Consider the following 26,389-nt stretch of genomic DNA (forward strand, 5'->3'; position numbering starts at 1 on the left):
AGCCACTTTAACTATGCCACTTTGTTTACATACTCATCTCATATGTATATACTGTACTCGATACCATCTACTGTATCTTGCCTATGCTCCTCTGTACCATCACTCATTCATATATCCTTATGTACATATTCTTTATCCCCTTACACTGTGTATAAGACAGTAGTTTTGGAATTGTTAGTTAGATTACTTGTTGGTTATTACTGCATTGTCGGAACTAGAAGCACAAGCATCACTACACTCGCATTAACATCTGCTAACCATGTGTATGTGACAAATAAAATGTGATTTGATTTGGTATTATGTGTAGGCCAATGACCATCAAATTATCCAATATAATCCATACGTTTTAAATTCAGTCTGTACGAGAAAAATGTGAAAAAAGTAAACGGGTGGGAATACTGTTAATGGCACTGTGTTTCTGCATATGTACCAAGATGTTGAAATAAACCTAAGCTAAATGAATAAAAAATAAAAATCAGGGAGAAATTATCAATGTGTTAATTTTAAAGTATGCCTCTAGTACAGCTGCATCTGCACATCAGTGTATCTAGCATACAGATGATCTAAATTAAACATTTTACTGTATATACTCAATAAAACAATATTTGTGTGATCAGTAACAAAATAAACTTGCATTGCGTAATATGATGCCAAATAAAAAAACAAATAACTTACCTTGAATCTGACCCTCTTGAGCTTTAGTCTGGGTGCTGGGTGTGAGGAGAAAGCCTCTCCTCTGTCACTGCAGTATCCTGGGATAATCATCATCCCCGTCTTTGTGCCATCATCCAACTGAGAATCACAATACATCCAAAGGTGTTTCCCCTTTAGTTTTCCTTACAGGTTCACTCCACGACTCACACCCCAGCCACAATAAGAAATACAGAGGAAGAAAGCCAATAGTCCAAAAGAAAGAGCTTCTTCCTCAGAACTAATAACAGAGAACACTTTATTCCAAGAGAGCCCTCAGGTTGTGGCTACCATCCGACATAACTCTCTCTGAGACACTGTCCGTCACACACCAAACACTGAACTGTACGTCCATTAATTTCCAAAAGGCGACACACCTGCTCTCTCGTCCCACGCACTCAAAGGAGGAAGTTGCTGCCTCTCTAACCTTCTCCAGATACTAATTCCATGCATGAGTGTGTGTGAGGCGCATGGAAAACACTCCCTAGCTATAATAAGTCTGCCTCTCTCTCATTAGAGTTGTAATATCCTGCTTTGATTTAGCTATATGCATTCAACTCAACTCACCCTCCAATCCTCCTGACTGTTTTCAACTCTTTACGTATTCCTGATCGTGTGTCTCCATCACACACGCTACGAAAGCTGGTCAGGGAAGCCAAATCATTAATCCCTTACTTTCTCTCTCACACACACTCTCTCTCTCTCTCTCTCAAGTACAGAGCAGTAAACAGATCATTTCGACATGCATTCTCTGCCACTGAAATCCCTTTATAAAAATGCACTTACAACAGAAAAGAGATGGAATAAAAGCAAAATAATGTATTTCCCCCCCCAGATTCAATCAGAACTTGCCCTGTCCCTGTGGAGGGATCAACCTGTTGCTCTAGTGACCCGAATATCCTCTGTGGAGGCGGGTTGAGCTCATGGGACCGCCTGTTCAGTAGGGAGAAAATGTTTAGAAATTGAGTGAAACCGGGAGGTACTACCTGAACTTGCCCAATAGAATCACTTTGTTTTTCTTTTTGCAAAGCGTTCTGCTACGGTGTTGCCCTAGTGAACAGTAGACAGGGACAGGACAGCTCCCTCAAAGCTTCACCTCAAAAAGGTTCAACACATACACCATGACTGGGATTATTTTAATCATTGTGTGTACTAACTCAATTGACTAACCGGTGCTTGTACGTAGCCTCGCTACTGTTATTTTTCCACTGTCTTTTTATTTCTTTACTTACCCATTGTTCACCTAATACATTTTTTGCACTGTTGGTTAGAGCCTGTAAGTAAACATTTCACTGTAAGGTCTACACCTGTTGTATTCGGCGCACGTGACAAAGAAACATTTAAACTCTGGTCTTGAAGTTCACTTGCACATCCATTCCATATCAAATCATGTAAACCCCCCCCGCATGCTGTCACTACTCTAGTAATCACAGAACATAGTACCACATCTATCACTACTCAAACACACTTTGATTGTGGAAACCATTTTTTATATGCAGTCACTAGATAACGGATTATTGAAATGACGACAAGTAACCTTGGTAAAGCGCATGATTCTGAAAATACTTCATTATAAAAAGACCCTCTTCAGAGTTTATAATACACTTTAATCTTTTTCATTACATTGGAATGTTAATTACCCATGATCATTATTCTATAGGGTTACAAAAGTCTGATTCACTTATTTACCGCCAATCTGAATCCCATACAATTCAGAATTTCAAAAGAAAAAAAATCCAACAAAGACAAATATTATTTCACTTCTCCCTCTCTCAATTGTATTTCATAAGCAAAGTCAAGGTGAATATGGCCATCTATATAGATACACTCTGAAACAAGAAGAGCCCTGACATTCATTCATACATACATAATAACCATGGGGACTTATTGTAACGGGGCTGGTTTGAGGTTGGACCGTGGGTGGTGTTGATGGACAGGGTTCTCCTGTGGCACAGTTGATAAGAGCATGGGTTGTGGGTTCGATTCCCATTGTGGTTATGTATGTTATAATATGTAAGCACTCACTGTACTCCAAGACGCTTAGGATAAAAGCATCTGATAATTGACATATAAAAAGGTTTGATGTTTGGAGTGTTAGAAGGTCATGGTTCTTGGATAGATCATTTCCATTTGATAAGTAGACTCAAAACAGTTGAAATCTCAGACAGGACTTTTTCTTTGAATGACCTCCCGCCATTGCAAAAAGTGCATACAACTACTGTGATTGAGTTGTACTGGTCTGGTACAAAAACTTATTTCAGCATTGAATTACTCCATGCATTTGACTTGATAGCATATCACAAACAAAATATGCCATTATACATTAACTAGCCTGTAGACAGATCAGTGTAATGAAAAATAAATTATTTAATAATGAGGTCTTTCAAACTCGAGCGAAGCTAAACTATAAAACATGCAATCTTAATAATTTTAGCTAAGATTTAGCCTTGCGGGAGACAGGCCGTTCAGATCAGTTCAGTACCAATCACAAAATGTGGTACTTCTTGCCAAAGCAAAGAGTGGTTGTAGTGTTATACCATGGACCGCAAGCCTGTTTGTATTGGAGTATGTGTAATCAAAGAGTATTTCCCTACATGATTACGACATATCTGTAAAACTATTAGCCAATAGTTCACAGAATCTGTCTGTCAATAGATTTGATACAAACTGGGCCAATGAGAGGGTCATTCACAAAGCCCACCCCAGATGTCATCACCCCCCAGGTCCACCCAACCTAACCCGGATACAGTTATCTAACGTTGTCCTGTTTGACTTTACCATTCCTTCTTGCAGGTGCGTCGAGCGGTTCTTTATACATACAGCTATAGGCCGATCAGTTGATAGATTTCTGGTAAAAATGTACAAAGACACTAAATGCTGGCAAGCCAAGCCATGGTGGGAAGGGTTTTTCTTTTTGAAAAGGGTTTCAAGTCCACTTCTCACTTTCATTTTGTTTCATTTTTTCATATGTCAATCCACTGATCTTGATGTTTGTTGGTAATACTGTATGTGAATATATTACAGTATTTCATACTTGTCGACCAGGAACGATGTCTCTGAGGAGAACCTCACAGGAACCTCTCCATCTACCTGGGACACTTTGGCCACCTGGAGAGGGAACAGGAGTCATTACACATCGTCACAATGGAAATAAAATGCAAACACCATTAGGTTAACACAATAGATGGAGATCTACATGGTCTCACAAACTGCTAAACAGACTTACAGGCTGTCATTGTAAATAAGAATTTGTTTTTAACTGACTCACCTTGTGAAATAAAAGTGAAATATAATACAAATAAAAAAAATTAAAAAACACTGACCGTTATGTCACAGTAGTTTCCTTTGGAGACGAAGGAGACGTTGACAGGGAAGAAATCATTGGGCTGGCCTGCCACGCTGAACTCCAGACTTCCTGTCTTGTTGTTGACATCAACCACAGGTAAACACCACTCTAGAATGTTCCGCCGGCTGTCATGGCGATACTCTCCGTCCAGGTCACCAATCACAGGTGCACCCACACCTGACCTGCAGGGACAGATAAACATATGAAATTAAACTCCGATGACAGACTGCAACAGTGTCTAAGACCCTAGTACTGGAAATTAATACGGAATCCATTGTATAGAATAGAAAAGATAAAAGGAGAAATGGGATCTCAGAGGTGCTTAAGAGCGATTTACTTACGGGATGGGAATAGAGATCACTACATCATTCAGTTCAAGTGCTTCTTCCTGAAGCTCGTACTCTATGTTGACATCACAGCCAGTGGCACTCTCAGAGGGCCAGCAGTTTACTGGGGAGAAGTAGAAGAACACAACAGATAGAATACTTAAAGCGGAACTGACAGCATTTTAGCTACATTCAATCTTATTAAAATCTATTCATATACACCCCTAGGAAGATATATATTTTTTTACATTTTCTGACAAGTGAGCACTTAGAAATGGTCATTTTCACAAAATCATAGAATGTTTGGGAATGACATATAGTAAGGCATTTTGGAAAAGACATCAGTCAGGAAGTTAAAGCTTGGTCGCAAATGGGTCTTCCAAGTGGACAATGACCCCAAGCATACTTCCAAAGTTGTCGCAAAATGGCTTAAGGACAACAAAGTCAAGGTATTGGAGAGGCCATCACAAAGCCCCGACCTCAAACCTATAGAACATTTGAGGGCAGAACTGAAAGTGTGTGCAAGCAAGGAGGCCTACAAACCTGACTCAGTTACACCAGCTCTGTCAGGAGGAATGGGCCAAAATTTACCCAACTTATTGTGGGAAGCTTGTGGAAGGCTACCCGAAACATTTGACCAAAGTTAAACAAAGACAATGCTACCAAATACTAATTGAGTGTATGTAAACTTCTGACCCACTGGGAATGTGATGAAAGAAATAAAAGCTGAAATAAATCACTCTATACTATTATTCTGACATTTCACATTCTTAAAATAAAGTGGTGATCCTAACTGATCTAAGACAGGGAATTTTTTTCCAGGATTAAGTGTCAGGAATAGTGAAAAACTCAGTTTAAATGTATTTGGCTAAGGTGTATGTAAACTTCTGACTTCACAAACCAGACATAGCCGATTTGATTTAAAAAAAAAAAGAAAACATGCAACTGCGACCCAAACTGGCCGTTGTTTTATTAGATAAAATATGGCCTTTTATAATGTCCACTTATGTACATAGGATGCCGTATGTAGCATTTTAACATTCAAACAAAAGATAAATAATATTTGTCCAGCCTTTGCTGCTATGCTTGCAGATGTGCATTATATGCTGTGATCCTAATCAAAAAGTAGTTAACTCCAGATAACAAAAACATAGCTGTAGGTTGTTGTTACATTTAAACTAGAGGTCAACCGATTTCAAGTTTTCATAAAAATTGGTCATCTGCATTTTTGGACACCTATCATGGCCGATTACATTGCACTCCACGAGGTGACTGCGTGGCAGGCTGTTATGCGAGTGCAGCAAGGAGCCAAGGTAAGGTGCTAGCTAGCATTAAACGTATCTTATAAAAAAACAATCTTAACATAATCACTAGTTAACTACACATGGGTGATGATATTACTAGTTTATCTAGCTTGTCCTGCGTTGCATATAATCGATGCGGTGCCTGTTAATTTATCAGAGTCATAGCCTACTTCGCCAAACGGGTGATTTAACAAGCGCATTCGCGAAAAAAGCACTGTCGTTGCACCAATGTGTACCTAAACATCAACACCTTTCTTAAAATCAAGAGAGAAGTATATATTTTTAAACCTGCATATTTAGTTCATATTGCCTGCTAACATGAATTTCTTTTAACTAGGGAAATTGTGTCACTTCTCTTGCGTTCTGTGCAACAGAGTCAGGGTATATGCAGCAGTTTGGGCTGCCTGGCTCGTTGCGAACTGTGTGAAGACTATTCCTTCCTAACAAAGACAGCCAACTTCGCCAAACTGGGGATGATTCAACAAAAGCACAATCGTTGCACGAATGTACCTAACCATAAACATCTGTGTATTGATTTTAAGAAAGGCATTGAAGTATATTTTTTTTAAGCCTGCATGTTTAGTTAAAAGAAATCCAGGTTAGCAGGCAATATTAAACTAGGGGAAATTATGTCACTTCTCTTGCGTTCATTGCACGCAGAGTCAGGGTATATGCAGCAGTTTGGGCCGCCTGGCTCGTTGCGAACTAATTTGCCAGAATTTTACGTAATTATGACATAACATTGAAGGTTGTACAATGTAACAGGAATATTTAGACTTATGGATGCCACCCTTTAGATAAAATAGGGAACGGTTCCGTATTTCACTGAAAGAATAAACATTTTGTTTTCGAAATGATAGTTTCCAGATTTGACCATATTAATGACCTAAGGCTCGTATTTCTGTGTGTTATGTTATAATTAAGTCTATGATTTGATAGAGCAGTGGAAGGCAGTAGCAGGCTCGTAAGCATTCATTCAAACAGCACTTACGTGCATTTGCCAGCAGCTCTTCGCTGTTATTCAAGCATTGAGCTGTTTATGACTTCAAGCCTATCAACTCCTGAGATTAGGCTGGTGTAACCGTAGCTAGTTAGCGGGGTGCGCACTAATAGCGTTTCAATCGGTGACGTCACTCGCTCTGAGGACGTGAAGTAGTTGTTCGGCCTTTGTGGAGCGATGGGTAACGATGCTTCGAGGGTGGCTGTTGTCGATGTGTTCCTGGTTCGAGCCCAGGTAGGGGCGAGGAGAGGGACGGAAGCTATACTGTTACACTGGCAATACTAAAGTGCCTATAAGAATATCCAATAGTCAAAGGTATATGAAATACAAATGATAGAGAGAAATAGTCCTGTAATTCCTATAACCTAAAACGTCTTACCATGAAATATTGAAGACTCATGTTAAAAAGGAACCACCAGCTTTCATATGTTCTCATGTTCTGAGCAAGGAACTTAAACGTAGCTTTTTTTACATGGCACATATTGCACTTTTACTTTCTTCTCCAACACTTTGTTTTTGCATTATTTAAACCAAATTGAACATGCTTCATTATTTATTTTAGGCTAAATTGATTTCATTGATGTATTATAAGTTAAAATAAAAGTGTTCATTCAGTATTGTTGTAATTGTCATTATTACAAATAATATTTCTTTTTAAAAATCGCCCGATTAATCGGTATCGTTTTTTTTTGGGGGGCCCTCCAATAATCGGTATCGGCGTTAAAATCTTAAAATCGGCCAACCTCTAATTTAAACTTAAAACATGTTTTTCCTTTTTTGCACTGCATGGATCACCAGTGCAGCTGAATGAAGCATTGCTGTACGGTGCACTCAAAATGTAGCCAGACTGCAACATTTTAGTAGCCTAGCTAGGACAGTGGCATGTGTCTGTACACTTTCCCTCGGGGGGGCTGTAAACGGAACACAGGAAAGCAGCACAAGTGAAGCTGAATTCACATTCAAACTCAACTGTTGACTGATTAATACTTATTTGTGCGTCCCATTTGGCCAGCAGTCCTTGAGTTTGACACGTGCGCTAGCCTATTAGCCACATTATGATTGACTTGTGATCATTGCCCTTGCTAGTTTGATTGTATTGACATGCCCATACTTAGTTACAGTTGTACGTCTTTGTTCAAAATAGTGAGTCATTGAAACTGAAACAGTGCATCCCGAATGGGTGGCAGCAGCAAACAATTTACCAGGCCAGCTGTGATTTACAACCTGACAGCAGTATTTTTTGGACTACCACGAAATGTATTGATTAATTATATTAATTATGCATTAAACTGTATCCATCTATTCTGCCAGTAATGCCTTTCTGTACATCATGGATTTGAGTCAAATAGAACCTTTTTTTTTTATTTTTATTTTTTTAACTTCTTATAAAGTTGGTTTTGAAGCATAAACTTGGAATTTCATATTTTTGACTCAAATGGTTTGTTTCATATCTGCAAAGTAGTTAAAATGCTGTCAGTTCCAATTTAAAAATAGAATGCTGACAATGCCTAGAACATAAGATTTAGAATGTTTTGAACACAAGAGGCCTTTATCAATAAACCGTCACAATACGGTGCAGACCCCCAGCTCCGCTAAACCCATTGACAACTAAGTGCCGTTTTCACAAGATTGTGAAATAAAATGTCATAACTATTTGGTTAACATAACCTCTTGAAGAGCATAGTCAGAACTACACATTTAACTATCAGAGTTTTATTCAGCAATAACTGCATGATTTTCATGATCAGTAAACATCAATTGATCATGTATTTTCATGATACACGAGGGTAGCCTATCCATTTGGCATGTAGTTAGCTAGCTAGCTAAGCACACAACATGCGTCAGCTTGCTTCACCAGAGGTTAGGACTTTGAAAAGAGCTTCACTTCGGCAAGTCATTGTCCTGGTAAAGTTGGCAGTCGGACTACTGTCCTCACCACTATATATGGCAAGCAAATCACGCAATATTTGGATATAGCCATCTAGTTAATCCCCTGAAAGGTAACTTGTTAACTAGCCATATTGATGTGGTCCATGGTCTGTCAGCAGAACTCTTGATTAAACAACATTAAAAACAATGTTGAAAAGGGGATAATGTTAGCAAACTTCGCTAGGCCTATGTTAAGTTGGAGGAAAAAAAAAGTACATCAGGTCTACTTACCACTATGTTTAGCCAACGGTACAAAGTTTCTACCGGTAACTGGCAAAGTACACATTATCAGATAACAGTACATCGGCAAATGCTCCCTTTTGCTGCTTGACAGGCAGAGCCCACAAAGGATTGGAAATTAACCGACACCACTCACACTCATACCTGCCACACCCAATGTGATACGGAATCGCTATTATTTTTAATTTTTAGAACACATTCAAGAACCTCCAGAAGCTAACCAGCTAACTAGCTACAAGCTATTTAGTCATTGTTAGCGGCTTTTACCTCCCATCCACCGCTGCCCCCTGGACACTGTGATCACTTGGCTACATAGCTGATGCCTGCTGGACTGTCCATCAATCACGGTACTCCATTCTGTTTGTTTATGTTTTATCTGTCGGCCCCAGCCGCACTCAGGCTCTGTGTGTAGTTAATCCGACTCTCTCTGCCTAGTCAACGCCATTTTAACTGCTGTTGTTGTGCTAGCTGATTAGCTGTTGTTGTCTCACCTACTGGTTTAGCTAGCTCTCCCAATCAACACCTGTGATTACTGTATGCCTCGCTGTAGGTCTCTCTCAAATGTCAATATGCCTTGTATACTGTTGTTCAGGTTAGTTATCATTGTTTTAGTTTACAATGGAGCCCCTAGTTCCACTCTTCATTCCCCTGATACCTCCTTTGTCCCACCTCCCACACATGCGGTGACCTCACCCATTACAACCAGCATGTCCATGGATACAACCTCTCTTATCACCCAGTGCCTGGGCTTACCTCCGCTGTACCCGCACCCCACCATACCCCAGTGTGCGCATTATGCCCTGAATATATTCTACCACGCCCAGAAATCTGCTCCTTTTATTCTTTGTCCCCAACGCTCTAGGCGACCAGTTTTGTTAGCCTTTAGCCGCACACTCATACTACTCCTCCTCTGCTCCGCGGGTGATGTGGAGGTAAACCCAGGCCCTGCATTTGTTGACTTCTGTGATCGAAAAAGCCTTGGTTTCATGCATGTCAACATCAGAAGCCTCCTCCCTAAATTTGTTTTACTCACTGCTTTAGCACACTCTGCTAACCCTGATGTCCTTGCCGTGTCTGAATCCTGGCTCAGGAAGGCCACCAAAAATTCTGAGATTTCCATACCCAACTATAACATTTTCCGTCAAGATAGAACTGCCAAAGGGGGAGGAGATGCAGTCTACTGCAGAGATAGCCTGCAAAGTAATGTCATACTTTCCAGGTCCATACCCAAACAGTTCGAACTACTAATTTTAAACATTACTCTCTCCAGAAATAAGTCTCTCACTGTTGCCGCCTGCTACCGACCCCCCTCAGCTCCCAGCTGTGCCCTGGACACCATTTGTGAATTGATTGCCCCCCATCTAGCTTCAGAGTTTGTTCTGTTAGGTGACCTAAACTGGGATATGCTTAACACCCCGGCAGTCCTACAATCTAAGCTAGATGCCCTCGATCTCACACAAATCATCAAGAAACCCACCAGGTACAACCCTAAATCTATAAACAAGGGCACCCTCATAGACGTCATCCTGACCAACTGGCCCTCCAAATACACCTCCACTGTCTTCAACCAGGATCTCAGCGATCACTGCCTCATTGCCTGCATCCGCTACGGATCCGCAGTCAAACGACCACCCCTCATCACTGTCAAATGCTCCCTAAAACACTTCTGTGAGCAGGCCTTTCTAATCGACCTGGCCCGGGTATCCTGGAAGGACATTGACCTCATCCCGTCAGTTGAGGATGCCTGGTCATTCTTTAAAAGTAACTTCCTCACAATTTTAGATAAGCATGCTCCGTTCAAAAAAATGCAGAACTAAGAACAGATATAGCCCTTGGTTCACTCCAGACCTGACTGCCCTCGACCAGCACAAAAACATCCTGTGGCGGACTGCAATAGCATCGAATAGTCCCTGCGATATGCAACTGTTCAGGGAAGTCAGGAACCAATACACGCAGTCAGTCAGGAAAGCAAAGGCCAGCTTCTTCAGGCAGAAATTTGCATCCTGTAGCTCTAACTCCAAAAAGTTCTGGGACACTGAAGTCCATGGAGAACAAGAGCACCTCCTCCCAGCTGCCCACTGCACTGAGGCTCGGTAACACGGTCACCACCGATAAATCCATGATTATCGAAAAATTCAACAAGCATTTCTCAACGGCTGACCATGCCTTCCTCCTGGCTACTCCAACCTCGGCCAACAGCTCCGCCCCCCCCCTGCAGCTACTCGCCCAAGCCTCTCCAGGTTCTCCTTTACCCAAATCCAGATAGCAGATGTTCTGAAAGAGCTGCAAAACCTGGACCCGTACAAATCAGCGGGTCTTGACAATCTGGACCCTCTATTTCTGAAACTATCCGCCGCCATTGTCGCAACCCCTATTACCAGCCTGTTCAACCTCTCTTTCATATCGTCTGAGATCCCCAAGGATTGGAAAGCTGCCGCAGTCATCCCCCTCTTCAAAGGGGGAGACACCCTGGACCCAAACTGTTACAGACCTATAATCATCCTGCCCTGCCTTTCTAAGGTCTTCGAAAGCAAAGTCAACAAACAGGCCACTGACCATCTCGAATCCCACCGTACCTTCTCCGCTGTGCAATCTGGTTTCCGAGCCGGTCACGGGTGCACCTCAGCCACGCTCAAGGTACTAAACGATATCATAACCGCCATCAATAAAAGACAGTACTGTGCAGCCGTCTTCATCGACCTTGCCAAGGCTTGACTGTCAATCACCATATTCTTATCGGCAGACTCAGTAGCCTCGGTTTTTCTGATGACTGCCTTGCCTGGTTCACCAACTACTTTGCAGACTATGTTCAGTGTGTCAAATCGGAGGGCATGCTGTCCGGTCCTCTGGTAGTCTCTATGGGGGTGCCACAGGGTTCAATTCTCGGGCCGACTCTTTTCTCTGTATATATCAATGATGTTGCTCTTGCTGCGGGCGATTCCCTGATCCACCTCTACGCAGACGACACCATTCTGTATACTTCTGGCCCTTCCTTGGACACTGTGCCATCTAACCTCCAAACGAGCTTCAATGCCATACAACACTCCTTCCGTGGCCTCCAACTGCTCTTAAACGCTAGTAAAACCAAATGCATGCTTTTCAACCGTTCGCTGCCTGCACCCGCACGCCCGACTAGCATCACCACCCTGGATGGTTCCGACCTTGAATATGTGGACATCTATAAGTACCTAGGTGTCTGGCTAGACTGCAAACTCTCCTTCCAGACTCATATCAAACATCTCCAATCTAAAATCAAATCTAGAGTCGGCTTTCTATTCCGCAACAAAGCCTCCTTCACTCACGCCGCCAAACTTACCCTAGTAAAACTGACTATCCTACCGATCCTCGACTTCGGCGATGTCATCTACAAAATGGCTTCCAATACTCTACTCAGCAAACTGGATCCAGTTTATCACAGTGCCATCCGTTTTGTTACTAAAGCACCTTTACCACCCACTACTGCGACCTGTATGCTCTAGTCGACTGGCCCTCGCTACATATTCGTCGCCAGACCCACTGGCTCCAGGTCATCTACAAGTCCATGCTAGGTAAAGCTCCGCCTCATCTCAGTTCAATGGTCACGATGGCAACACCCACCCGTAGCACGCGCTCCAGCAGGTGTATCTCACTGATCATCCCTAAAGCAAACACCTCATTTGGCCACCTTTCGTTCCAGTTCTCTGCTGCCTGTGACTGGAACGAATTGCAAAAATAGCTGAAGTTGGAGACTTATCTCCCTCACCAACTTCATACATCTGCTATTTGAGCAGCTAACCGATCGCTGCAGCTGTACATAGTCTATCGGTAAATAGCCCACCCAATTGTACCTACCATTTCCCCATACTGTTTATATCTCTACCTGTACATGACCATCTGATCATTTATCACTCGTGTTAATCTGCAAAATTGTAATTATTCGCCTACCTCCTCATGCCTTTTGCACACAATGTATATTGACTCTTTTTTTCTTTTTTTTCTACTGTGTTATTGACTTGTGTTATTGACAATTGTTTACTCCATGTGTAACTCTGTGTTGTCTGTTCACACTGCTATGCTTTATCTTGGCCAGGTCGCAGTTGCAAATGAGAACTTGTTCTCAACTAGCCTGCCTGGTTAAATAAAGGTGAAAAAAAAAAAATAACTTGTCAAGTACAGTTCTTTTTAAAATGTTCTATCACTCAAATATCCAGCTAATGGTGGAGAGATGTCATGAGTATACCCTCACATATCTGAAATTACATTATCAATTTGTATTTATTATGGATCCCCATTAGCTGCTGCCACGGCATGAAGCTACTCTTCCTTGGGGTCCAGCAAAATGAAGGCAGTTTAATTTTAAAAACATTACAATACATTCACAACACACCGTGTGCCCCTCAGGCCCCTACTCCAGCACTAAATCCATGTGTATGTATAGTGGGTATGTTATTTTGTGTGTGTGTGTGTGTGTATGCACGCATGTGTCCATAAGGTGTTTTTTTAAATCTAATTTTATTGCTTGTGTCAGTTACATGATGTGGAATAGAGTTCCATGTAGTCATGGCTCTATGTAGTACTGTGTGCCTCCCATAGTCTGTTCTGGACTTGGGGACTGTGAAAAGACCTCTTGTGGCATGTCTTGTGGGATATGCATGGGTGTCCGAGCCGTGTGCCAGTAGTTTAGACAGACAGCTCGGTGCATTCAACTTGTCAATACCTCTCATAAATAAAAGTAGTGATGAAGTCAATCTATCCTCCACTTTGAGCCATGAGAGATTGACATACATATTATTAATATTAGCTTTCTGTGTACATCCAGGGGCCAGCCGTGCTGCCCTGTTCTGAGCCAATTGCAATTTTCCTAAGTCCTTTTTTTGTGGCACCTGACCACACGACTGATAGTGGTAAGGCAGAGCATCACTTCACTATAGACAGACTTCTCCCCATTTTAGCTACTACTGCATCAATATGTTTCGACCATAACAGTTTACAATCTAGTGTTACTCCAAGCAGTTCAGTCATCTCAATTTCCACATGATTTATTACAAGATTTGCTGTTCATCGACTACAGCTCGGCATTCAACACCATAGTACCCTCCAAGCTCGTCATCAAGCTCGAGACCCTGGGTCTCGACCCCGCCCTGTGCAACTGGGTTCTGGACTTCCTGACGGGCCGCCCCCAGGTGGTGAGGGTAGGCAACAACATCTCCTCCCCGCTGATCCTCAACACTGGGGCCCCACAAGGGTGCGTTCTGAGCCCTCTCCTGTACTCCCTGTTCACCCACGACTGCGTGGCCACGCACGCCTCCAACTCAATCATCAAGTTTGCGGACGACACAACAGTGGTAGGCTTGATTACCAACAACGACGAGACGGCCTACAGGGAGGAGGTGAGGGCCCTCGGAGTGTGGTGTCAGGAAAATAACCTCACACTCAACGTCAACAAAACTAAGGAGATGATTGTGGACTTCAGGAAACAGCAGAGGGAACACCCCCCATCCACATCGATGGAACAGTAGTGGAGAGGGTAGCCAGTTTTAAGTTCTCTCGGCATACACATCACAGACAAACTGCATCAACTGCAGACAGCATCGTGAGGAAGGCGCAGCAGCGCCTCTTCAACCTCAGGAGGCTGAAGAAATTCGGCTTGTCACCAAAAGCACTCACAAACTTCTACAGATGCACAATCGAGAGCATCCTGGCGGGCTGTATCACCGCCTGGTATGGCAACTGCACCGCCCTCAACCGTAAGGCTCTCCAGAGGGTAGTGAGGTCTGCACAACGCATCACCGGGGGCAAACTACCTGCCCTCCAGGACACCTACACCACCCGATGCTACAGGAAGGCCATAAAGATCATCAAGGACATCAACCACCCGAGCCACTGCCTGTTCACCCCGCTGTCATCCAAAAGGCGAGGTCAGTACAGGTGCATCAAAGCTGGGACCGAGAGACTGAAAAACAGCTTCTATCTCAAGGCCATCAGACTGTTAAACAGCCACCACTAACATTGAGTGGCTACTGCCAACACACTGTCAATGACACTGACTCTACTCCAGCCACTTTAATAATGGGAATTGATGGGAAATGATGTAAATATATCACTAGCCACTTTAAACAATGCTACCTTATATAATGTTACTTACCCTACATTATTCATCTCATATGCATACGTAGATACTGTACTCTATATCATCGACTGCATCCTTATGTAATACATGTATCACTAGCCACTTTAACTATGCCACTTGGTTTACATACTCATCTCATATGTATATACTGTACTCGATATCATCTACTGTATCTTGCCTATGCTGCTCTGTACCATCACTCATTCATATGTCCTTATGTACATATTCTTTATCCCCTTACACTGTGTATAAGACAGTAGTTTTTTTGGGGGGGGAATTGTTTGTTAGATTACTTGTTCGTTATTACTGCATTGTCGGAACTAGAAGCACAAGCATTTCGCTACACTCGCATTAACATCTGCTAACCATGTGTATGTGACAAATAAAATTTGATTTGATTTGATTTAGTTGAGGTTTAGGGTTTAGTGAGTGTTTTGTTCAGAATACAATGCTTTTTATTTTAGAAATATTTAGGGCTAACATTCCTTGCCATCCACTCTGAATCTAACTGCAGCTCTTTGTTGAGTGCTGCAGTCATTTCAGTCGCTGTAGTAGCTGTCGTGTATATATAGAATACATAGAATCTCTGGCTTTACTCAAAGTCAGTGGCATGCCGTTAGTAAACATTTTTAAAACAAGGGGCCTAAACAGCTACCCTGGGGAATTCCTGATTCTTACTGGATTATATTTGATAGGCTTCCATTAAAGAACACCCGCGGTGTTCTGTTAGACAAGTAACTCTTTATCCACATTACAGCAGGGGGTGTAAAGCCAAAACACATACGTTTTTCCAACAGCAGACTATGATCAATAATGTCAAAAGCTGCACTGAAGTCTAATTGATGTTTACAGATCATGAAAAGCATGCAGTTACTTGCTGTATAACTCTGATGACAGAGCTAAATGTGCATAATTGTTTCGCATGGAATAATCAGAAATCTGTAGTTGTGACTATGCTCCTCAAGAGGTGATGTTACAACCAAATAGTTAACATTTAATTAACAATCCCTCAAAAATGACACGGTTGTCAATGGTTTTAGCGGAGCTGGGGGTCTCCTTGCCCCCCAGCAGGCCAATTTAACGCACTACACCTTGTGATGCTATATTGATAACCTATTAGAATGCTTGGAACACAATAGTTGGAATGCATGGAACATAATGGGTTCCAGCTCTCCAGAGAGAGAAACACTAAGGAAAAACAGTATACACTAGTATAGAAATACTTAAAACTCTAGTAGTGTACTGACTCGTTAGTGGTATGAGGGTCTCATCTGTGGTCTGTAGCCTCCACTTGAGCACGCCCACATCATTGTTCAGAGGGAAGGACTTGTCTGGGTTCTTCAGGCCCAGCACGGAGTCTGTAGTGAACAGCTTCTTATCCACGTTAGGGTGGGTCTGGACAGTGCAGGGAGGGAAAAATTGATAGAAACACATTGTTAATGGCTTCCCGGGTCGCAGTGGTTTAAGGCACTGCATCGCAGTGCTAGCTGTGCCACCAGAGATTCTGGGTTCGAGCCCAGGTTCTGTCGCAGCCGGCCAAGACCGGGAGGTCCATGGGGCGACACACAATTGGCCTAGCGTCGCCCGGGTTAGGGAGGGTTTGGCCGGTAGGGATATCCTTGTCTCATCGCGCACTAGCGACTCCTGTGGCGGGCCGGGCACAGTGCACGCTGACCAGGTCGCTAGGTGCACGGTGTTTCCTCCGACACATTGGTGCGGCTGGCTTCCGGGTTGGATGCGCGCTGTGTTAAGAAGCAGTGCGGCTTGGTTGGGTTGTGTTTCGGAGGACGCATGACTCTCGACCTTAGTCTCTCCCGAGCCTGTACGGGAGTTGTACCGAAGAGACAAGACAGTAACTACTAACAATTGGATACTACGAAATTGGGGAGAAAAAGGGGGTAAAAAAATATATTAAAAAATATTTTAAAAACACATTGTTAAAATTCCCATGGCATCATGCTGCACCAAAAGCAAATACAACTGTGGTTGTGTGCTATTTTGAATCTTGATTTACACAGGCCAAATCCATGAATGCCTTGACATGTATATCTGTTGTGTTGAGGTAGTGAACCTTTCCCCCTTTGAAATGAATTATGTATTTGTTTGGAACCTACCTGCAGCTGGACTCCCTTCTTATCACCGTTGTTGATGGTGAGGCGAATGCGTCCGTTCTTGTCGTCGGCCACTCGGAGGGTGATCATACCCAGGACCTCCAGGTTCTGTAGCCCTCCATCTCTCCCACAAGTCAGGCTAATTTTCTCCTCACAACGCAGGTGCACACTGGGAACCAGGGGGCAGAGGTAAGATACAGTTGAACATATCAACCTGCAGGTGTTTGAGTCCAACTACATTGCAGTCTGGACTGTGTAGAATCACTGATCTACAATCACTTTGCATCCCAAATAACTCTGCATTATGGGATCAAGATGAGCGATTCTGTGCCTTGCCTTGTGCAAACGGATTCCTCAAACACACTGCCTGTAATCAGTGGGATATAATATAAAACCTGGTAAACCTACCTCTCTGTGTTAACTGGTGGAGGCAGGGCTTTGGATGCCTCGGAGGGCCTCTTCCCTGAGCTGGGCATGATGACTTGTCCCTCAGACTTGAGCTTGTCCACAAAGTCATCTACCTCCTTCCCTCTGGCACTCAGCTTCAGGGCCTTACTGGGACCACTAGCCCTACGGAGGAATACATAGCTCATGAGGCATAGGCCTAACTTTCTGCCATATTAAAAATACATAACAAAACAAGTTTCACAAGTTTCCATTGAGCATAACCAACCAAGAAATATACTAACAAATACGTCTTACACATAGAACACAGGATACATTCATCATAACAATCAAAACACCTCAAAATCCTAATATACCGAGGGTAGTACCTGGCAGGGACAGGTGAGGCCTTGGGTTTCTCTGGCTCCATGAGGGTGTCTGTGATGATGGTAGCGTTGCTGCTGCTGGACATGCTGCCGAACCCGCCGGAGAACCCTGGAGACTTCTTCCCTGAACGGTCCGCGTCCCGCCTGGCCTGTTGCAGCTCCTTCGCCTTTCTCCTCATCTCTGCCTTAGCCTCTCGCTCCTGGGTCTGAGATGGAGAGAGGACAAAGGATACTTTTTTTTTTGCTGCTCCCCTTCATTCAGACTGTTGTTAGACTCAGTAATAACGTAATGTAAATCTGTTCATTAGTTCTGCTGCTGCTCTCTTTTCACCTCTCGGACGGCGCGGAACACCTTCTCCTCGTGAGAGTCCATCTCTGTGAATGTTCTGATCTGGGCCAGGTTGACATTCTCCCTGTAGCCCAGCGCCACGATCTCATCAAAGGCAAAGATCAGGTCAAAACAGTGTTCCGAGACCTCCCCTTCCTCCAGCACCCGACAGTACTCTGGGATCTAAGGAAGAAATATATTTGGTCATTTAATCATCCATGCTCAACTCATCACAAATTCCTACTGATACTTTTACTCAGCGGCAAACTTTGTATTGGCTCTGCCAAACTGAAAAATACAAAACTGTTTAGGCTACTTTAAACTTAGAAACAGTTTGTTTGGGCTATGCGTAACAAACAGTGTTTACATAATGTGTGTCCTTTGCCACTTCTAGAAGTATGTGTGTGTGAGACCATGTGTGAGTCGGCGACTGAGGATATTTGTGAAGGTGCGTACGTGTGAACAGGGCATCTGTGAGAGTATGTCATACCACGCGTGAGAAGAGGCGTAGTGTCTCCAGGTCCTCTAGGATGTTGCTGTTCTTGGTGGTGACCAGCACCATGTAGAGCTTCTCCAGGGGCTGGTAAACGTAGCGCACGCTCTCAGTCTCCACAAACGTGTGCTGCTTGCCTGTGTTCATCAGCTTGGGGAAGGCGGCCAGCAGGCCCTCCACGCGCGTCCGGGTCATCTCCACAAACTGCCGCGACACGATGGCCTTGCCCGCCTTGGTGCACACCGCTGCTGCTAACAGCACCTGGGACAAGAGGAAGAGGCCATAGTTACAGAATAGCAATGATTGAGTCCATGCATGGATAAGATTCAAGACGTGTAGACAAAATATTCAAGTGTTGCTCCTGTAATATTCAGCTAATATTACAATATACACTGAGTGTACAAAACATTAGGAAGACCATATTGAGTTGTTCCCCCTTTTGCATGAGAACAGCCTCCATTCGTCAGGGCATGACTACAAGTTTTGCTAGTGTCCCACAGGGATGCTGGCCCATGTTGACTCCAATGCTTTCCACAGTTGTGTCAAGTTGGCTGGATGTCCTTTGGGTGGTGGACCATTCTTGATACACACGGGAAACTGTTGAGCGTGAAAACCCAGCAGCGTTGCAGTTCTTGACACAAACCAGTGCACCTGGCACCTACTACCATATCCCGTTCAAAGGCACTTCAATATTTTGTCTTGCCCATTCACCCTCTGAATGGCACACATACATAATCCTCAATGTCACAAGTCTTCAAAATCCTTTTTTAACCTGTCTCCTTCCCTTAATCTACACTGATTGAAGTAGATTTCACAGGTGACATCAATAAGAGATCATAGCTTTCACCTTGTCAGTGTCATATTCCTAATGTTTAGTACACTCGGCGTACGGCTTTTGAAGTCAGCTATCACAGTGGTCACTTCTAACAAGACACATGAGATGTCTTGAATTAATGAACATCAACACCATAAGGGGCAAAAATATCCTGGTTAGGTAACATAGCAGTAGCTGCTCTTTAAGTCCTGAGAGAAAAACAAATGTTATTTTCATTCAACCTCAAAGATTAAGTTAAATGAGCACATTGTGTTACCTTGGTTTTATGTTTTCAATCATCTTTTTCAGAGGTAGGCTAATACTAACACAATGAACCACACGCGCAAATACGGTTGACCACACGCACAAACATCGTCTCAGTTTCCTTTAGTGTGACTGGAAACAGAACACCAAGAAGTTGACTTCAGGTTTTTGTTACTTGTAAAATAGCCTAAATTAATTCTGACAGTAAGTGTTTGTCTGTGGCCTGAATTTGATTTAATGTATTTAAATAAATTTGGGAAAGTTCAGCCACACTATCAATTACTAGGCCTAATCTAAAAATCAACCTACCTGTCTCTCTCTTGTTATATAAGGAAGTCTATGACTCCATAACTGTTTGATCATGGAAAAGGTGTCAATGAGTGTCAACTCAAGTCTATTGCTAAATTCCAAACAGCCCCTACTAGACATTTCAGTTGGCCTGAAATGTTTGGATGTACAGTGCCTTCAAGAGGTATTCACAGCCCTTAACTTTTCCCACATTTTATTGTGTTACAATGTGAATTTTAAAAAATGGATAACTGAGGTTTTTTGGTCAACAGCCACACACAATTACACCCCATAATGTCAAAGTGGAATTCTGTGTTTTTCAATTTTTTTGAGTCAATAAGTATTCAAACCCTTTGTAAATAGCAAGCCTAAATAAGGAGTACAAATGTGCTTAACAAGTCACATAAGTTGCATGGATCTTGCGCAATATTAGTGTTTAACATAATTTTTTAGGACTACCTCATCTCTGTACCCAACATTCAATTATCTATAAAAATGGTCCCTCAGTTGAGCAGTGAATTTCAAAACAGAGATTCAACCACAAAGACCAGGGAGGTTTTCCTTTGCCTCACAAATGTAGATGGCTACAAATAAAAATAAAAAGCAGACATTGAAGTTATTAATTACACTTTGGATGGTGCATCAATACATCCAATCACTACAAAGATACAGGTGTCCTTCCTAATTCGGCTTCTGGAGAGGGGGAAAAAATACGCACAATGATTTCCCCATGAGGCTAATGGTGACTTTAAAACAGTTACAGGAGAAAACTCAAATGTACCAAATACAAGAGGTGTAGACCTTACCGTAAAATGTTTACTTACAAACCCTTAAGGCCTGATTCACACAGTCTCCTCTGAACAGCTGATGTTGAGATAGATGTGTCTGTTACTTTAACTCTGAAGCATTTATTTGGGCGAAAACTTCTGACGCTGGTAACTAATGAACTTATCCTCTGCAGCAGAGGTTATTCTGGGTCTTCCTTTCCTGTGGCGGTCCTTTCCTGTTTGCGACTGCACTTGAAGAATTTTTCAAAGTTCTTGCAATTTTCCAGATTGACTGACCTTCATGTGTTAAAGTAATGATGACCGTCATTTCTCTTTGCATATTTGAGCTGTTCTTGCCATGATATGGACTTGGGTCTTTTTCCAAATAGGATTATCTTCTATATACAACCCCTACCTTGTCAACACAACTGATTGTCTTAAAAGCATTAAGAAATTCAACAAATTAACAAGGCACTCCTGTTCACTGAAATGCATTCCAAGTGAGTACCTCATGAAGCAGGTTGAGAGAATGCCAAGAGTGTGCAAAGCTGTCATCAAGGCAAAAGGTGGCTACTTTGTTGAATTGCAAATATATTGATTTGTTCAACATGTTTTTGGTTACTGCATGATTCCATGTGTTATTTCATAGTTTTAATGTCTTCACTGTTATTCTACAATGTTGAAAATTGTAAAAAATAAAAACCCTGGAATAAGTATGTACACACATACATACACAGTACCAGTCAAAAGTTAAATATAAATGAATAAATATCTGCTACTGCTCGACTTTTAAAAAACCCGGTTGACCAACAGCCTATCGACCAAACAATAGACCAGTCAACTAATTGGGGTCAAGAGATTAATGAATGAAATAAAATTACCACCGATGTTATGTAGTTAAGACTGGTAAATTTTGGTATTTTTTTTCATTCAAAATGTTCAAATTTAATGACATTGAATATCGACCTAAAATATCATCCATCAACCTCCTTGGCACCCAAATATTGGTAGCGGCCCTAAAACAATCTATATTGGTCGTTCTCTAGCTGATATCCTGTATCATGGGTGCACACTCTGTAGCAAACGCTGTACATTGAATATATGTACACCCCCAATGCAATTATGCAGTCTAATAAATCCAGTGGGACATGTTTTTTAAAAATTGTTTGCGAAATTAATTAATTATTGTAATCCTTGTAAATGATCTAACATTCCAACCTTTTTTAGCATTATTATATTTTTTTAATGGGGGGGGTGCTCCTGAGAGGAGAGGTGCAGCGGTATAAGGCACTGCATCTCAGCACTAGAGACTACAGACCCTGGGTCGATTCCAGGCTGTATCACAACCGACCATGATGATTGGGAGTCCCATAGGGAGGCGCAAAATTGGCTTAGGGTCATCCGGGTTAGGCCGTCACTGTAAATAAGAATGTATTCTTAACTGACTTGCCTAGTTAAATTTAGGTTAAATAAAATAGCTTTAACCAAGTGCGCATGCGCCAAATCCACCTTCGGCAGCGCTACAGTATCCCGAAAAATCATTGATTTTTATTTAGACATTTTTTTTGTACATACCGTGCATAACGGCAATAATTCGGGGCTGTGGGTAGCTTAGTGGTTAGAGCGTTGGGCCAGGTTGCTAGATCGAATCCCCAAGCAGACAAGGTAAAAATCTGTCGTTCTGTCACTGCACAAGGCAGCTAACCTACTGTTCCCAGGCCGTCATTGTAAATAATACATTTGTTCTTAACTGACGTGTCTAGTTAAATAAAGGTTCAAATAAATATGTATAGTAAGTACCGATCGTTTTTTGACAACGTTTGCAGAGCTGGCTAATGTTGGGACGGACTTTGAATTTAAGGATCCTGGGCGTCAGAGATCGTCAAATTCATCGTCTCCTCAAGCTCAGGTACTGGTTCCACCTAACCCTTACCATTTTAACATGTCAACTTCAACGGGGTAGGCGTCCCAAGGATCCAGGATAGCATGGACTATTCCAATATTGTGGCTAGCTTCACACAGCGATCAACTTGGCAAGCTTGGTATAGAAGCTGGGATCCTCAATTTTAACTCGAGACATACTAGGGAATCTAGACTTTTCACCAGTCATTTAACAGAGAGTGGCTATTTTGTAAACTCTGCCATCTAACCAATACCAGTTAAATGACTTACAATTAACAGCCAATATAACATTAGCTACCTAGGCCTGCTGATACAAAACAGACGCAAAGGCTAACTAGCTGACGTTAGCTGAGCTGGCGTTAATCGACGAGATGGCGCTTGAAAGCGCTATTGATAGCTTGCTAATGATATAAAGCCCAATATGTACTAAAGGAGAGTATATTTGCCTGCATACGCAGCAAAATTAGCTATGTTAACTTGCTAGATTGTTAGCCATCAGCAAATGCAATGTTCACAGTCAAGCGGAGCAAGACAGATAGCTAGAAGCTAAATACAGTAGATCAATTACATTTCATAGCTCACCATTTTGTTGTTATCCCTTGTGCTACAAATCCTTGTGCCGTTTCCGTAATGTAATACCACGTATTAGTGTCTAAACTATAATATTTATGCGGAGTGAAACTTGCGTCTGTTTGATTTACTGTCTCAATATGGAAGGACCTCTAGCCACGTCTCCACCGGAAAGAGCTCGTCAGCAAGGTAAAAGGGTTATCACTTAGTTACCACAGCCACAAAGAAAAATGGGCTCTGTCGTAAAGATTCATGAAAACACTAAATCGCTTTTTGGTCTTACTTTAAGGATAGACACATGTAGCAGTGTGATTATGATCAAAGTTAGGTTTAAAATCGGATTTTAAGAAGAGAAAGTGTATAAATGGGCCGGGTTTATGACTTTGAGGCTGTGGTAACTAGTGACGACCAGAAAAGGCAGCGACGAGAAAAGGAACATGTGGAAGATAGGGTCAATGATGGTGGATAAATTAAGATAGTCCTTCTCAAGACGTTTACCATTGAAAAAAAAGATCAGTTCCGGTCTACTTAACGGGGTGGGTCTCCCATAGACACCAATGTAGCTGGGTCTGGTCCACTGATGTATAAGAGTTCGCCAGCATGTAGTAAAAAAAAACCCGGAAATCAGTTCTCTCTTAGTTCAGCCATGGCAATGGGGAAATAATAAAATTTTGGGATTAACACCGAAAATCAAATCTGAGGTTAACACAGATTTAAGAGATCCAATACGTTTAATTCTATGATTTATCAGTCAGTTAACATGACCTTCATAAATTATACGCTTTTTATGATTACACAAATGCTTCAATATTCACAATAAGTGATGTTAGCTCAAGGTAATCTTTCAAGGTAATATTTAAAAAATATATATTGAACATTTATTTTTTATTAACAACAAATCAATACAGAAAGTACATGAGTGAATACAAGTATATATAGATTATATACAATGGACAATTGAGCTAGGGAGTACAATATCACATTACACAAGGACCTTAAGGGACATACATATACTTATAATTCTAACAGCTTTTTTGTTAGTAGAATATTTAATTGTCTTAAAATACAGTTCAATTTGTAGGGTAAGAAAATGTTTCTTTTGTTTGTAAATTTACATTTGTGACCATGACATTTGGCCAAAAGAATAATGAAATTAATTACATAAAAATGTTTCACCTTATTCCTATCGTAGGTAAAGAATCCAAGCAGTACATCTCTCCACAAGTGTTAAACCTTCATAAAATTGTTCAATTATAAATCTACTGATGTCTTGCCACAGTTTTCTTACATGAATACAATGCCAAAGAATATACAACACTGTTTCTGGGTGGTCATTACAAAAAGAGCAATTTGAGTTGATGTTTTCCTTAAACTTCTTCATATAGTGGTTGGCAGGATAACATCCTGCTGAAACAAGGTTTGTATCGCTCTGTTGTTGAATGGGCCAAAAGAGAAACAAATCTTTCCTACTGATGAGTCAACAGGGTCTTGACACGTTCCTGAATAACAGAGCACCTGAGGGAATGGCATCTAAAACAATTGCAAAATCTTTAGGTGTTACAGGGACCTTGTAAAGTGATAAGAATTCCTTATAACTGAGTAAAAGACTGTTACGGTTCTCTTGTGGTGAAGGATAGTCGGAACAAAATGCAGCGTGTAGATTGCGATCCATGTTTAATGACAAACACACTAAACACAAACACCACAAAACAATAAACGTAACGAAAACCAAAACAGCCTATACTTGTGTAAACTGACACAGAACAAGGACATCAAGGACACTAAGGACACTAAGGACACTAAGGACACTAAGGACACTAAGGACACTAAGGACACTAAGGACACTAAGGACACTAAGGACACTAAGGACACTAAGGACACTAAGGACACTAAGGACACTAAGGACACTAAGGACACTAAGGACACTAAGGACAATCACCCACGACAAACTCAAAGAATATGGCTGCCTAAATATGGTTCCCAATCAGAGACAACGATAAACACCTGCCTCTGATTGAGAACCACTCCAGACAGCCATAGACTTTGCTAGATAACCCCACTAGCTACAATCCCAATACACACACACCAAAACCCCAAGACAAAACACACCACAATACAAAAACCCCATGCCACACCCTGGCCTGACCCAATACATGAAGAAAAACACAAAATACTTAGACCAGGGCGTGACAAAGACCCTCTGCATTTACAAGTTGGCTCACCAATAGGATATTATTTCGGAACCAATATTCTAAAAACAAATAAGTATTTTTATACAATATATCCCAATTATTCCATATATAATATCAGTGTGGAGAAAAATTTTGTTTATAAATTAAGGAAAATGACAAGAAAACCTGCCGATGAAAAGCAGAAAGTTTCACTGGAACTTTGTCAATATTATAATTTCAAAACAACATGAAGTTAAGGCCACCAAAAGTAGAGAAGACTTGATTAGGAATAAAATTCCAGATAGAAGTGGGTCTTCTTAGGAATTGTTTTATCCAATTGATCTTAAAAGTATTATTTAAGGTAGTAAAGTCCAGAAAATTCAGCCCACCATTTTCATCAGTGTTCATTTCAACAGTTTTCCTAATGTAATGGGTACGGTTTCTCCACAGAAAATTGAAAAGCATCTGGTCTATCTCCTTGCTTATTTTACTGTCAAGATATAAAGATAGAGTGCCATATGTTAGTCTAGAGATACCTTCAGCCTTGGATATTAGGACTCTTCCTTTTAAAGATAAGTCCCTCTGTAGCCATTGATTTAGCTTCTTCTGGGGTTTTTTAATAAGAGGGTTAAAATGTAGTAAGCCTCGAGACTTCTGATCCTTTATAATGGTTATGCCTAAATATGTAAGTTCTTCTTTTACTGGAATACCATAACATGAAGGTGTCGCAATCTTTGACAGCCATGAGTTCACATTTATTAATGTTAAGATAAAGACCAGACACTTTGGAAAAGGATTGTATCACATTGATCGATATGGGAATTTGGTTAGCATCTTTCTGAAAAAGTGTAGTATCGTTAGCCAGCTGGCTTATAATAATTTCTTTACCAGCTATGGAAATACCTTGTACAGGACTATTATTTAAAGAATTTGCAAAAAGTTGGGTGATTCATAAAAACAGGTATGG

At 41.6% G+C, this 26,389-nt stretch overlaps 1 protein-coding gene across 1 annotated transcript; it reads right to left on the minus strand.

The window, feature by feature from the left end:
- Positions 1–2,276: 2,276 nt before the first annotated feature.
- On the minus strand, positions 2,277–23,432 carry arcn1a (archain 1a). The gene is made up of 10 exons (XM_024394826.2): positions 23,264–23,432; positions 18,644–18,907; positions 18,157–18,336; positions 17,829–18,031; positions 17,464–17,625; positions 17,059–17,224; positions 16,192–16,339; positions 4,378–4,486; positions 4,014–4,218; positions 2,277–3,798 (listed from the first exon to the last, which is right to left on the minus strand). The coding sequence occupies exons 1-10, from the start codon at positions 23,264–23,266 to the stop codon at positions 3,709–3,711; spliced, it is 1,530 nt and encodes a 509-aa protein (XP_024250594.1). The 5' UTR covers positions 23,267–23,432; the 3' UTR covers positions 2,277–3,708.
- Positions 23,433–26,389: the final 2,957 nt, after the last annotated feature.

This window comes from Oncorhynchus tshawytscha, linkage group LG30 (genome assembly GCF_018296145.1).
Source record: "Oncorhynchus tshawytscha isolate Ot180627B linkage group LG30, Otsh_v2.0, whole genome shotgun sequence".
In the NCBI taxonomy this organism is placed as follows: Eukaryota; Metazoa; Chordata; class Actinopteri; order Salmoniformes; family Salmonidae; genus Oncorhynchus; species Oncorhynchus tshawytscha.

Coding starts and splice junctions, on each gene's coding strand:
- arcn1a (XM_024394826.2), bottom strand. Junction 18,032..18,156: donor TGTTCCGCGCCGTCCGAGAG/GTGAAAAGAGAG, acceptor TCTCCATCTCAG/ACCCAGGAGCGAGAGGCTAA. Junction 4,487..16,191: donor GACCCTCATACCACTAACGA/GTCAGTACACTA, acceptor ACTTCTCCCCAG/TAAACTGCTGGCCCTCTGAG.